The sequence below is a fragment of the Corythoichthys intestinalis genome, chromosome 2 (assembly GCF_030265065.1).
Source record: "Corythoichthys intestinalis isolate RoL2023-P3 chromosome 2, ASM3026506v1, whole genome shotgun sequence".
Taxonomy (NCBI): domain Eukaryota; kingdom Metazoa; phylum Chordata; class Actinopteri; order Syngnathiformes; family Syngnathidae; genus Corythoichthys; species Corythoichthys intestinalis.
Genome location: NC_080396.1, coordinates 23,622,630 through 23,636,314, shown reverse-complemented (window position 1 = coordinate 23,636,314; position 13,685 = coordinate 23,622,630). Strand labels below are relative to the sequence as shown.

The following is a 13,685-nucleotide window of genomic DNA, read 5'->3' as shown; positions in this document are numbered from 1 at the left end:
AAACAACAACAACAACAAAAAAAAGGGCAATCCAACAGAAAATGGATCAAATCATCTTTAAAAGCAAGGAAAGAGTTAAAGTGGCTTATTTATCATATTTAGTTTTATTTGCTCTGTTGGGGACATCTTAGCTGTCAATGTGCACTTTGGACTTATATTTGTTCATTTATGTTAGGCTACTTATTCACTTCCGTATGATTTAAAAAGTCAATGTTTGCGCGATCCTCAAAATATATTCCATTTCACTCTGCGTAATATAAGTCATTTGTACTTATTTTTCTGAATGTATGTTACTTATATCTTTGTAACTAAAAAAACACGACAAAAAGTAAATGTTTACATTATCTTCACTTTTAATATACATCCTATGTTCTTAAGTAGTTAAAATTGAGATTTGGCATTTAATATGTGAGGAAATGAGGGAAAATAAAAATTAGGAGGTGGGGGTTTGGGTTATATCTGTTTTTGTTAACTTTTATTTTGCAAATCATTGAAAAAATACAATTTTGATTGAAAATCAGTGTATGTATGTGTTATAGAAATAACTGACCAAAAAGGTTTTCTTTGCATTTCAGTAGTTTTGACTAAAGAAAAAAACATTTCCAGGGGAATTTTAACAGTTAAATTTTAATACCATAATATTATAATTTTTGCATTGGGCTTTTAAAATATTTTACAATAATGATTAAAGAAATAGATGTTTTCAATATCAATTTCCCTCTTTTATGAACTACCAAAACACATGCCACTGTGACCAAGGGCGTAGGTTTGCATAAGGACGGTAGGGACATAACACTACCAACTTTTCAGGATGCTCAAATTATCCCCACCAACTTTTAAGCAACCTTATTTGAATTATATAATGAATTCAGTTATATAGGTCATTTAGATTGTCTTCCTATATGTTGTAAGGATAGAATTGATGCTACCATTATTAAGTGAATTACAGTACTTTCATTATGTTCAGACTTACACTGACCCCTTTTCACTCGCTGAATGTGCCAGTCCATTTTTTCCCCTCAAACGCACCTTTGATTGGCTGAGGACTTGAAACCCCCCACCCACACACACACACACACACACACACACACACACACCCATTCAAAGCCAGACAGAAATACAATATGCCGCCTCCCCCGCCACTCTTCAAAGACGAGGGATATTAAAAGTTATTTTCCGCCAGCAGCAGCCACTGTAAGTAATGTAACAAGACATCAATGTTGTGGAGGTGGGGAACACTCCACTAATTTTGCTACTGCTACATTGCTTCTAGTCGATTCTACTCAATGAGATTTCTTGAAATAAGAAAAACAGCTAGCTGAAAATAAGCTTAAAACTTAAAGTTTGTATATTCAATCTTAAAAACTTGTTTGTCAGAAATGTTCTCAATTCAAGAATATTTTTCAAAACATGATTTGAAAGAATTTTTTTCTTGATTTAGGTGAAAAATGACAAACTTTTAGATGTATTGGCTCAATAGTAATATTTAAGTAAGTAAGTGGAAGAATCTGAAGTATTAATCTGTTAACTAGCCTTTAACACTCAAAAAAAGATAGAGAAAATTATTTGACTAGATTTAACAAAAATGATAAGATGTTATAATATGTTTGGTCTTATTAATGTCCCGTCCCCAGCAAAAAGTGTTCATGCAGGTTATGCTGTTATATCGTCCCTACCAATATTAAGACCAAACCTACGCCCTTGCCTGTGACCTGTGCTGGCAGTGTGTGAGTTAAGCTTACGATATCTTTTGAATAGACGTCCACTGTCCCTGAGAGGGTTAAATTATTTTTCTGTACATTGCAGTCATGTAGACACCATAAAGAAGCACTGTGTGTTTGAAAATGTTAATTTAGTTCAGCTCGCCATGTCTTCTGTCTCTGATTGCTATATTTCCAGACTTGCCTCTTTCTGCTACTGTACATGTAAAATGTAAAATATCAACCACATATTCATCTTCCATTCACCTGTGTTATCTCATCAATGGTTATGTTGTAACCAATCATGATCAGAGTCCAAAGCAAACGTTCAGATGTTATGTTTTATGGCTTCTCTTACAGTTAAGACCGAAGCACCCATCAACCTAACGTATGAACTGATGGAGGCCGGCGGGGACGAAATGGGTCACGACGTGTTGCTGTCTTGGTCCTACCCGAGACCTGTGGACCTCCAGTACGGCTGGATCACGCTGGTGCACGAGCTGAAATACAGACGAGTTAGCGAGCCTGATGAGTGGAAGGTAAAAGAGGAATGAAATACAAAACGGGACAAAAGTTAACAGCATAAATTTGTCACGTCACCGGCAGTTCAAAGAGTCACTGCGAGAGCCTAAAGTCCAACTGCTCGGCCTTCCCAACGACGACTACGTGATACGGGTGCGCTGCCGCTCGCATAATTACGGCCTCTGGAGCAACTGGAGCCAGCCGTTGATGATGAGCATTCCCTCCCAGGCGCCAGCAGGTACGATGAACACGCTGACGTTTATGTCCTTGCTTGTGGAGTTGGGGCAGTGGGGGATGGACATGTATCGATTCCACACAAAAAAGCAAAAGTACAGCACGCAGCTGTGGCACACACATCACGGGGAGCACTTTTGTTGCTCAGAACGACTGATGAGCTGACATTAAAACGTTGGCTCAAATCTGATTGGGTAAAAACACAAAACAAAAAACAACGGCATCATGTTTTTGTATATTTATTGTTTCTTGTCTTTAACCTTTACTTTACAGTAACCTTTATTTATTCTTTTTTTTGTTCAAATTTTTAAAATTCTTTCCTGAAGCAGACAAACTGCTGGTTCTGATTCTGGTGACGAGCATCAGCATCGTGGCGCTGCTGGCCATCGCCATGCGTCTCTCGCCACAATGTGTCAGGTGTGGATTTGCCTTCCTTTTCATGTGAAATCAAAATCTGAGTCTGCTTTTCACTGAAATATTGCATCCTACTGCTTTACCATACAGAGTGAAAGACTACTTCTTGCCACCTATTCCAAAACCGCGCATTATTGGCATTGACTCGCTGCTTTTGAAGGTAACACATGCTCTGTCCAACGTTTTGCTTGTCATTGGTGGTAAATGTACTCAAACTATACAGACTTAAAGAAAATGTACTAATTCCACTCATTTACTTAAAGTGTGTACGACAGGAGAAAAAAAGTCTCAAATAGGATTATTATGTGAAAAAGAATCATATTTTGAGACGATTCGACTATATACAACAATTTAGCAAAGCGCAGATGACGAGAAATTTGTCTTATAATCTGCCGGTTAGCCACGCCTACCATTATAGGGCTCTAGCGTCCCCAACAGATGGATGACCTCAGCGGAGTCACAGTTTCATCTGATTTAGTATGCAGCCCATTGAGGGGGAATTATTCACAACAAGGAAAACGCGACGAAGAGAGCCGCAAAATGTCATTGTTTCAGTCTCTCTACTACAATATTTTTACAGAATATTCTTTATATCCAAGTATTTTTTCCCCAGTAGCTAAATAAATGGCTTGAGAAGGACCAGTCAGCCCGTTGAGGGGGAATTATTCAGAATGAGGAAAACGGGACGCAGAAAGCCGCACAATGTCATCATTTCAGTCCCTCTACTCCAATATTTTTACAGGATATTATATTTATCCAAGTATTTTTCCCCAATAGCTAAATAAATGGCATTGTCATGACAAATAACAGTCTTTTGCTTAACTGAATATGAAATAATAAAAATGCATTTATTCAGGACGACATGGTAAAATTACTCATACTGGTCAAAACTGTCAACTTCACCTTTACTGTCGCACCCCCCGAACGATATTTTATGCCACCTAAACCGGGCTTATGTCATTTCCCTTCCCCGGCTTCGGAGAATGTAAACAAACCAAGAGGCGTGACAGCTAGCCAACATGCTAACCCGAACAGAGTGATGTTTCAAAGTCTTCGAAGCGGAAAATCACACATAACTAGCCCGGAACATTTCACATGACAGCTGGGTTGTCGATTGTCTTCGCCGATCAGCAAACTGCTCGGCGGAGAGCAATTTACAGCTCGTTCCCCTGCTACTACGGACAGGAGAGCTCGCCGGGGAAGCAGCTGGACAATGACAGCCGAACAAAGAGGCCGACGTCGGAGGAGCATGTAGCTGCCAGATGGTCAACACGAATATGGCAAAATAATGCTTTACTACACGGCGAAGTCGTAAACAGCTAGAGAGAGTCATAGGGGAGTGGCTGCAGTTGTTGTACAGCTAATGTGTATGAGGAGAGCTTTTTACATGCCCATCCATATGGGGCGCCGTTTTTAAAGCAGCAGATGCTCAAAATTACGACAACATTTTCTCACATTTAGCACCACACAGTGTTTAAAACGTGGTGTGAATTTTTTTAGAGTCATTTTTTTCTGCTCATTTACAACATTATTTTTTTTTTTATTCATAAATTATATTTAATTTAAATCTTAAATTTATATCCGACATCCTAAATGCTAAATCTGGAAACAGTTGGAACTAAATATTTAGCTTAATATGCAAATTCGCGTGACCGGAGACCGGAAGTAACAAAATAAAAGCTGGTAGAGCAGCTCAGACTGTCTGTTTACTTTGCTTGAAAATGAATAAAACCTACTCAACGGTGGCAGTCTGCTCTTGGACATGAGTCATTGTGATAATAACAATATATAGGTAAAATACATATTTAGGAGTAATTATTTAAACTGTATTTAGTGTGCTCCAGCTTATTACTGTCGATACCACTGTGTATTGAATACAGATAACATTCACTAATTTCCTCTAACTGACAAAAATATACTGTATTTCAGCACACTCTGAACCCTTATGGAACACAAAAATTGACAGGTAGCATAATGACACAGCAGAAAGGTAGCGCTTTGCATTGTGGGGCTTGCCAGGCGTTGGAGTGTTAGCATTATTTATTTATTTATTTATTTATTTATTTATATATTTAACCTGTCCTTTTCGGCTGCTTGACACGGAGAAGGGGAATCCGACTGTCAGATTGGTCTGAACAGTTTTAATGTATCACATGGGAGTATGGCATACTCCCATTGTGATCATTCAACGTGCCTTGTTTATTAGGAGAAAGCAGCGATGGGAAGGGGTCATGGGGGGACAGAAAAAAAAAAAAAAAGATAGAGAGAAGCACAAACAACAACAAGAAATACAGTACATTGAACGCCTACACTAACTATGAATATGTTGTTGCTATCATTAGCTAGTTGTAATTTTGGTTGATATTGGGGGGGGGGGGGCTGATGACCAAGGAGAAAGGGGGGGGTCAGAAGGATGAGTGATTGGAAGGGGTGAAGTATAGTGTTTGTGTGAATCCCTTATGAGTGTGGATATGTTAGGGTGACCATATTTTGATTTCATAAAAAGAGGACACTCGGCCAGACCTCGAGATACTTGAATTTTACTCGAATATCACTCAAAGATGCCTAAATCACCTACATTTTTTTTTAATCAACCGGTAACTCAACAGGCTTTATTCTTCCTAAAAAAAAAATCAAACAATAAAAAACAGAACAAAACAAAGAAATAAAAAAAAAAAAGAATAATGAATAAAAAATATATATATAATGCAGACCCATGGCATTGTAGTCCACAGTCAATACACACACACAGTGAGCTATGTGCCAACTCAACATTTTTTTAAATTACTATCACGACAATTGTCGTTGACAAATTGTTATTCCCACTCAATTTTTATTTTCATTCAATGTTCTAGATTGTACGCAATCAATAACCGAAATAAACTGACAAGCTATTCAACCAGCATGTTTCCAAACGCAGCAGTTCAAAACTACATGGCCCATAATGCCTAGCGTGGCTGAACTCACTGATTGCTACCCTATTAGCGAGTACGGGAGCCGAGGCAAAATCAGACTTTGCTATAAAAGTTTACAATCATCTGCAGTGCAAAGATGTGACACCACGGGATTTTACAGATTAAACCAGTACAAATCTCCAACAGAAGTCAACAGTTGCCATTATATACGTATTTATCGTCAAAAAAGTCATAAGAAACCCAGCTATTTAGAATATAATACGGTATTCAACCAAATAAACTAACGCAGAATAATTACAAGACTCATACAGTATACTGCATCTCTGTGTACACATATAACCCTATATACAACAGAAGACACGTGACCGACATTAACAGGAGATAAACTTAGAGAAAGGTGTATGGAGCCACTTTCAGAACTCCTTACTGTAGTCTGATCTCTCGCCAAACTGTCAGAAGATGGTGGTAATTCCCCATGAAACAAAGGGTAAACTGCCAACAAAAAAGAAGAAGAAGATCTACTCCTTCTCCCGCCCCTACTAGTAGAAGCCACGTCAATGCAGACAGGCCCTGCCCCCTACTGGCCGGAGAGATTCTCTTCAAATTGGTCCTGTGAAAAATCATAAAAACTGGACATTTTCATGAACTAATGAAACCCAGCCAGACGCTCCGGAGGGCACGTAATAAGAGGACTTGTTCGGGCAAAAGAGGACGTTTGGTCACCCTAGGATATGTTGGCATCCTATTCTATACTGCCTGATTGCTAATCCTGACACCGAGTTTCTCTACTTGAGTGTGTCTAATCGCACCTAGTCATGTGCGAATCCCTTCAGACATGTGATAGTCCTGCAGACAAGCAGAAATGGCACGCTGGCGCCGCCCCAGGGCCAGGAGTGTTAGCATTAAAATGGAGAGCATTTTACTATTTGGCGAGAAGAAGGTTATGGGTTATTTTGAACAGACATAATGTTATGAAAAGACTACTGCCCCAATAAGACATACTGTAGTTGGGGGGGGCTAATTCTACCGTGAAAGTAAAAGTGAGATCTGACTTGCTGTCATTTATGTCTATGAAAGCCAGACGCCAGGGAGGGTGGGTGATAAGCTAAAGGGGCTCTGACTTTCGTTCCTCTGCTTAAGATTGACAGTTTACCTGTTCGTCAATCAAAAGTTATATTAACACCAATGAAGGATGGACTTCTACTGAATGTAAATATTTGCTTAATCCAGTCCTGCAACATAGACAGCTGTCTGGGGTAGCTTTTACATGGGGTTGTAGCAGCTCTAGCACAGGTTTAGAAAAAAAACAAAACAAAACAAAATACATTTTGCAAACAATAATTTAATAAGATTTACTTTTTTGTCAAGGCAGATTATATTAATACAGAGCATACAGAGAAAAATAAAAGCTTTTCACCAATATTGCATGCAATTTTAGTTTATGGTTCGGGCCAGAAGCCAGGGAATAATTTATCTGCAGTCCCGACTATACAATTCTTGATAACATTTTATGTATAAACTATAAAAACATATGTTCGTACCAGGAATATTAAAAATTAATTGCTATACGTATATTTTCGATTGATTGGAAAGTCAAAGGGTCATTTATTGTGTATTGGCGCTCTCTCTGGGTTGTGTGTGTTGAAACAAACATTTTGTGGACATAATATCCAATAAAAATTGATGGTATGCTGCAGTAACAAAACTTTTTTTTCTTTGTGGGTCTAACCAGTTCCGAAGAGTAATCTACGAAAATTACTGCTAACCTCTTATGCAAAAATCATTGCACATTGGTTTATCATGACTATCCAAAGTTAAGCATTTCTTCCTTCTCCAATATTTTCAAACTGTTGAAGTACCATCATCTCTTTTAGTAGGATATCATTTTTGCGCCCCTCTTTGTGTCCTCAGAAGGGGAATTTAGAAGAAATCAACCGCCACCTGAGCAGTTTCCACGGCTACTTTCCTCCCAGTATCATTGACACTGAAGTGTGGGAACCAGTACACCTCGACACCATCCATCTCACCGCTCCCAAAGAGTGCACCGTACCCACAGAGTCACCCGACCAGGTGATGGATGCCTTCACCGTCCCGCAGGACTTGCCCACCGGCGCCCACCATCAACTCTCGACAACATACGTACAAAGCCCATACTGCGTGTCGCCTCCTCAAGGTTTCTCGTCAGCGCCTTGGCCTGCTATCGTCAGCGTCCCAGGGAGCAGCTATACCACAATGGGACAGCCGAGTGCGCCCCCACAGGCACCCTCCCCTGTATCCCCCCTACAGGAGCTCTACAGCTGCGTGAGGCTCATGGACAACGACGGGTTGCAGTTGGTGCCGTGCCTGCCGCCAGCCTACTGCGAGCTCCCGCAACTGCCCAAGTTTAATTTACACGAGAAGGAGGAAGATGACGAAAAACTGGCCGAGCACCAAGCCCGAAAAGGAGATGCAGCTCGAGCTAATGAGAGCTGAGCAAAATCTCAACCAGATTTGGTGAATTAAAGGAACACGTTGATTTTTTTGTACTCCGTGCCATAATAAGACAATTTTCTTTGTTTTTGTGGAGTGTGCAACTGCTGGACATTGTCTGATTTTCAGTGTAATCAATAGCATTTGTTTTAAGCTCAAGTGTATGAAATGATGGTTAGCCAAACTAAGCCATATGGTTGCTAACCGTCATACGCTATTGTTTAGCCACAACTGGATTCATTACCTTATTACTATTCATCCTTCACAGAACCGCTGGAAACAGAAATGTTGTTTAATCCATCTGCAGGCAACCGGGAGATTGATTTTTGATTGACTGATTATTTTACAACACCATGCGGGTGTGCGCTGGTCCTCATGAGAAACGCAGTCTTCCCTAAGGTAAAACACTACCGCTTTTGTCCACCGGCGTCGCTAAAATTGACCAAAACTGAAAAGTTATGTAGTGTTGCTTTAAGCTATCACATTTAATGTTTTAGAATTATCATTTAACTCAATCATTAATAGGACAGACAGCACCAAAATTTGCATCCGAGCAGAAAGGAATCTTGTTTAATAGATTTAAAAAGAAAAAAAACACACACAATTTAATTTTACTGAAGCTTAATCGTGGAGAAAATGTAAATATACTGTAATATACCGTAAATTTCGCACTATAAGGCGCACCTGACTATAAGCCGCCACCCACCAAATTTGACAAGAAAACGGCATTTGTTCATAGATAAGCCGCAATGGACTATAAGCCACAGCTGTCCTCACTGTATTATGGGATATTTACACCAAAACATATGAACCGGTAACGCTTTATTTGACAGCGGCATCATGCAATGTCATAAGCAGTGTTGTTAATCTTACTGGAAAAAAGTAATTAATTATAGTTACAAATTACTTCTCCCAAAAAGTAATTGCGTTAGTAACTCAATTACCTGAATGTAAGAGTAATTAGTTACTTGGCAAAGTAATTGGTGATAATTACTTTTTTTTTTTTTTCCTCAAAAAAAAAAAAAAAAAAAAAAACATTGGCCACACTATGTGAAGTTTTTTGTGAAGGTTTTTGGTACAATTGGCCCGAGCCCAATTCTTTACCCTAATTTAACCTTTACCCTGAATCAACTGTTAAAAGTTGTTAAAATTGCTCCCATTATTGCATTAGTTCCCTTCTCTCTACTTTCGACATATGAAAGTTTTAAAACTGTTTCATCATTTAAAGATAGATTCAAGTCAAGATTTTGCCGATTTAGAAGTATTTTAGATAAAAAGTTACTTAGGTTTGCTAGGAAGGTTCTCTACAACAGAGCCGTCCTAAAAAGTCTACTGCTTTAAGATGGCGGCTGTCTACTAACTCATTTAGTGCCATGTCTGTCATTTTGCATCTAGTTATATCTGTGTACAGTACATTTGATATCTACCATATCTACCATAACACGCGGGCGTAATTTGTAGGCTATCGGCTACAACATGTATTATTGGAGCTACCTAGCATCGTGTTTGCTTGGCGTCACAACTTTCTTGCCTCCTCCGTACTCCTGCTCTGCTCTGTCGTCTCGGTGAGTCCGTCTCCCTCAGACTTTTCGACCAATATAGTAACGCATAGTAACGCATGCCTTTCCGTCCTCAGTAACGGTAACGGCGTTGCCAAGATGAGAAAAGTAATTAATTAGATTACCCACTACTGAAAAAAATAACGCCGTTAGTAACGCCGTTATATTGTAACGCCGTTATTAACAACACTGGTCATAAGACCAAATTAACTACCATGAAACTTTGAACCAATTGGCTGCAAAGCTGTATTTCTTCAAGAAGCTTCATTTGGCCATCTCTGCTCCCTTGGGGGAGACAGTCAACCTCTTACGCCACCTGCTGTCAACACTGTTGTTGTCCACATGCCTCCTAGCATGCATTGCAGCACTACTGATGTAAATAACAGTCAAAATTCATGTTCTGTGATTATTTTTTGAGTGACTGTTCCAGTTGTTTCATTAATTGGTACTTATAGTATTTGGTAACACTTTATTTTAGAGTGGCGCCATAAGACTGTCATTAGACAATCATAACTATGACATGGCAGTGTCATCAGCAATAATGAATGCTTATAACAAATGTTATTTAGTGTTATCCGGCAAATGATCTCACTTTTGAGTGGATGTAAAAGATCCAAACTGGACATAAATGGAGTTATTAACATAATTAATCTATCATAAGCATTCAGTAATGCCCATGATAATTTCATGTCATAAATATGACCGTTTTATGACATCTTATTTCGCAACTGTCAAATAAAGTGTTACCAAATACCATAACAAGCAATTAATGAAACAACTGGAACAGTAACTGAATACATAATTAGCACAGAACATGAATTTTGATTGTTACATACACCTGTAGCACTGTAATGCATGCTAGGAGGCACGTGTTGCCTATTAACTCAAATAAATCAACAAATAAGCAGCACTGGACTATAAGCCGCATGATTCAAAATGAAGGAATAAAGTAGCGGCTTATAGTCCGAAAATCACGGTATATCTACATCATCTAGACAACATCTAAATCTTATTAGTCATGCTAATGCTGCATTCAAGGAAAGTGGGAAATCTGAGTTTTCTAACCTCCTACCAGGAAAAACGTTGGAATGCCACTCGAACTGGGAGGTCCTAGTTGCGAAGTCGGAAAAACTTCACAAGTTGCTTGAATCTGACATCACTTGACAAAATGGCGCTACACTTTGAAAAGTAGACGGCCAATGGTAAAACATAAATTACACAATTATAGAAATATATCTGTAATATATTTATCTATTTAGTTAATCAACACAACTACCTGTAACACTATATGATTTTTACTGACTTGCATGAGGATATGCTGCTATCTCTTTGCAAGAAGCAATCCGATGATTTATACAAAAGATTTTACCTTTATTTATAAAAGTAAAGTTTCAGTTTATTCGCACATCATCAAATACAGTACATAATCATACATTAGCAGTTCACATGTTAAGATGGGCAAATAGGACACTCCAAAGAAGCTATTCAAAGCTTTTAGCAGGGGCCCAGTTAGACAACACACACATACACACACACGCAGGCACACACACAATTAACTGTGGACAATTTCAAAATTTTGGTTACATTGGATTTGGTAAGAGACATCAGTAGTGTTATTCAAATAATTAGCATATTATATATACATTGCTAGGAGATGAGTTTTGAGTTTTTTCTTAAAGATGGAGATGGAGTGTGACATTTTAAGTGTTTCATCCAATTCATTCCAAATCTGTGGTCCTTTGCACACAATGCTAAAGCTTGTACACTTTAGCCTTCGTTTTTTCCCTGTGATTTGATGTTTTCTTCTGGTAGTGTATGTGTGTTGAGGAGTACAGACTGGGACGAGGTCACCTAATTTATAATTTAGTCGATAGATAATCTGATACATTACACAAGCATTTTGGTAATAGTTGTGGTCTTTAAGCCTCAGGAGGTGGTGGCGGTGAAAAATTATTTTAGTTGGAGCATTAAACTCAGACCATGTTAGGGCACGTATAACTTTTTTCTGTAGTATTTCAAGCTTTTTTAAATAAGTTGGATATGTGTTGCACCATATGACATTACAGTATTGTAAGTGTGGTTCAAATAAAGATTTATACAAAATGAGAAGTGCAGAGAGTGGGAGATAGTGTCTCAGTTTAAAGAAAAGAGCAGCATATCTTGACAGTTTATGTGTAAGATCATCAATATGTTTTCTAAAATTAAGGCACTCATCAATATGGGCTCCCAAAAATTTTGTAGAGTCGACCCTTTCTATGTTTTCTCCGTTTATGTTTAGGCAGATTTTTAGTGGCTTGTTTTTTATGAGAGCGAAACACAATGTAATTTGTTTTATTGATATTTAGAGATAGTTCATTACATTTTAACCATGTGTCTATTTTCTTTAATTCACTATTTATGATTTGCTCAAGTGCAGTTGGATTTTTATGGGAAAAAAACAAATTTGTATCATCAGCAAATATTACCTTATGTAAAACGGACGTGGAGTTAACAAAATCATTAATGTACAGGTTGAAGAGGAGCGGCCCTAAGATGGAGCCCTGGGGGACTCCATGTTTGATGACTTTGTATGATGATTTAGAATTGTTAATGTTTACATACTGATGTCGTCCAGACAGATAACTGCAGAACCAGTCTAATGCTAGGCCTCTAATCCCATAATGCTGCAGTTTATTAATGAGTATTTCAGTGTTAATGGTGTCAAATGCTTTGGATAGGTCTAAAAAAATGCCAACTCCAAAGTCACCTTTGTCGATTGCATCATAGACTTTTTCTGTTAAGTCAAGTATTGCCATATATGTAGTATTTTGTTTTCTGAATCCATATTGTGATGGGACAATGATGTTTAGTTTGTCTAGATAGTTATTGAGTTTTAAGCAAATTATACAGATATATTTATCTGTATTTATTAAAAAGCATTTTGTCCTATTTACCTAAGCCGTTTTTTTTCTGCACTATATGTTCACTTACGAGAAGGCAGGTTTTTTGGAGGGCATAATGTTTTTTGAAGGCCAAAATAAAAGCAACCTGTCGCGATCAGCCATCTTTGCTGTTTATATTCGCTTGGACCACTTTGAGGTCGTAACTGGCACCATGCGAGAGGGATAAGCCCGACTTCCCGCCTTCCTCGAATGCAGCATAGGTAAAGATTTTAAGTTGTTGGAACTCAAATTCTTAAAGAAATCAACAACACCTTGATCATGTGCACATACTGTATGGATTGGACATCTAGTGCTGCCAATGGCAGCTAATAAAGTTATAAAAAAAACAAAAAAACATTTATTCTTCCTCTGGCCAAGATCCACCCTCCCATCAATTAGTTTAGCATGAGTAGAAATTTTATCCATTTCAAACGGGAGGGTGGCAGCGCAAGAGCATCCATTCATTCGCTGCAAGCCCCGCGCTTCAATTAGATTGGACATCTATCGCCATCAATTGCAGACAACGAGTTATACAGTGTCTAACCAAGCCATAATAGGAATTTCTTTACGGTCTAGTGAGTATGCTGTAAATTAGTAATGTGTTTTTTTTTCTTGTTTTTTTATTTTATCAAAAAATAATAATAAGCCTTATTTGCATATAATAATGAGTCCAGTTATATAGGTAGTTTTGTGTAATTGTGCCTTCTGAAATGCTGTAAGGATAGAATTGACCGCTACCATTATTAAGTGAATTATTTTTATTATGTTAGGGCTTACATTTCCCTCTTTTCACTTGCTGAATGTGCCGGTCCATTTTTTTCCTCTCAAATGCACGTTGGAATGGCTGATGACTTGCATTTCTTTAAAATGTAATTATTTATTTTCTACATTATTTAAAATATTTTTTTTGCAGCCTATGCAGCTATTTGTTTCAGATAATCATACATTAAT

The 13,685-nt window shown here is 38.1% G+C and overlaps 1 protein-coding gene across 3 annotated transcripts in view; it reads left to right on the top strand.

Annotated features, from left to right (window-relative positions):
* Window positions 1–13,685, top strand: part of dusp27 (dual specificity phosphatase 27) — an 89,136-nt gene that overhangs the window by 36,194 nt on the left and 39,257 nt on the right. For 2 of the 3 annotated variants that reach the window (XM_057829808.1, XM_057829807.1), the window contains exons 5-8: window positions 2,061–2,239; window positions 2,307–2,460; window positions 2,783–2,873; window positions 2,961–3,030. In XM_057829808.1, coding sequence (XP_057685791.1) covers window positions 2,061–2,239; window positions 2,307–2,460; window positions 2,783–2,873; window positions 2,961–3,030 — 494 coding nt within the window. The remainder of the gene's footprint in view (window positions 1–2,060; window positions 2,240–2,306; window positions 2,461–2,782; window positions 2,874–2,960; window positions 3,031–13,685) is intronic. The other variant, XM_057829809.1, reaches the window with a different exon arrangement.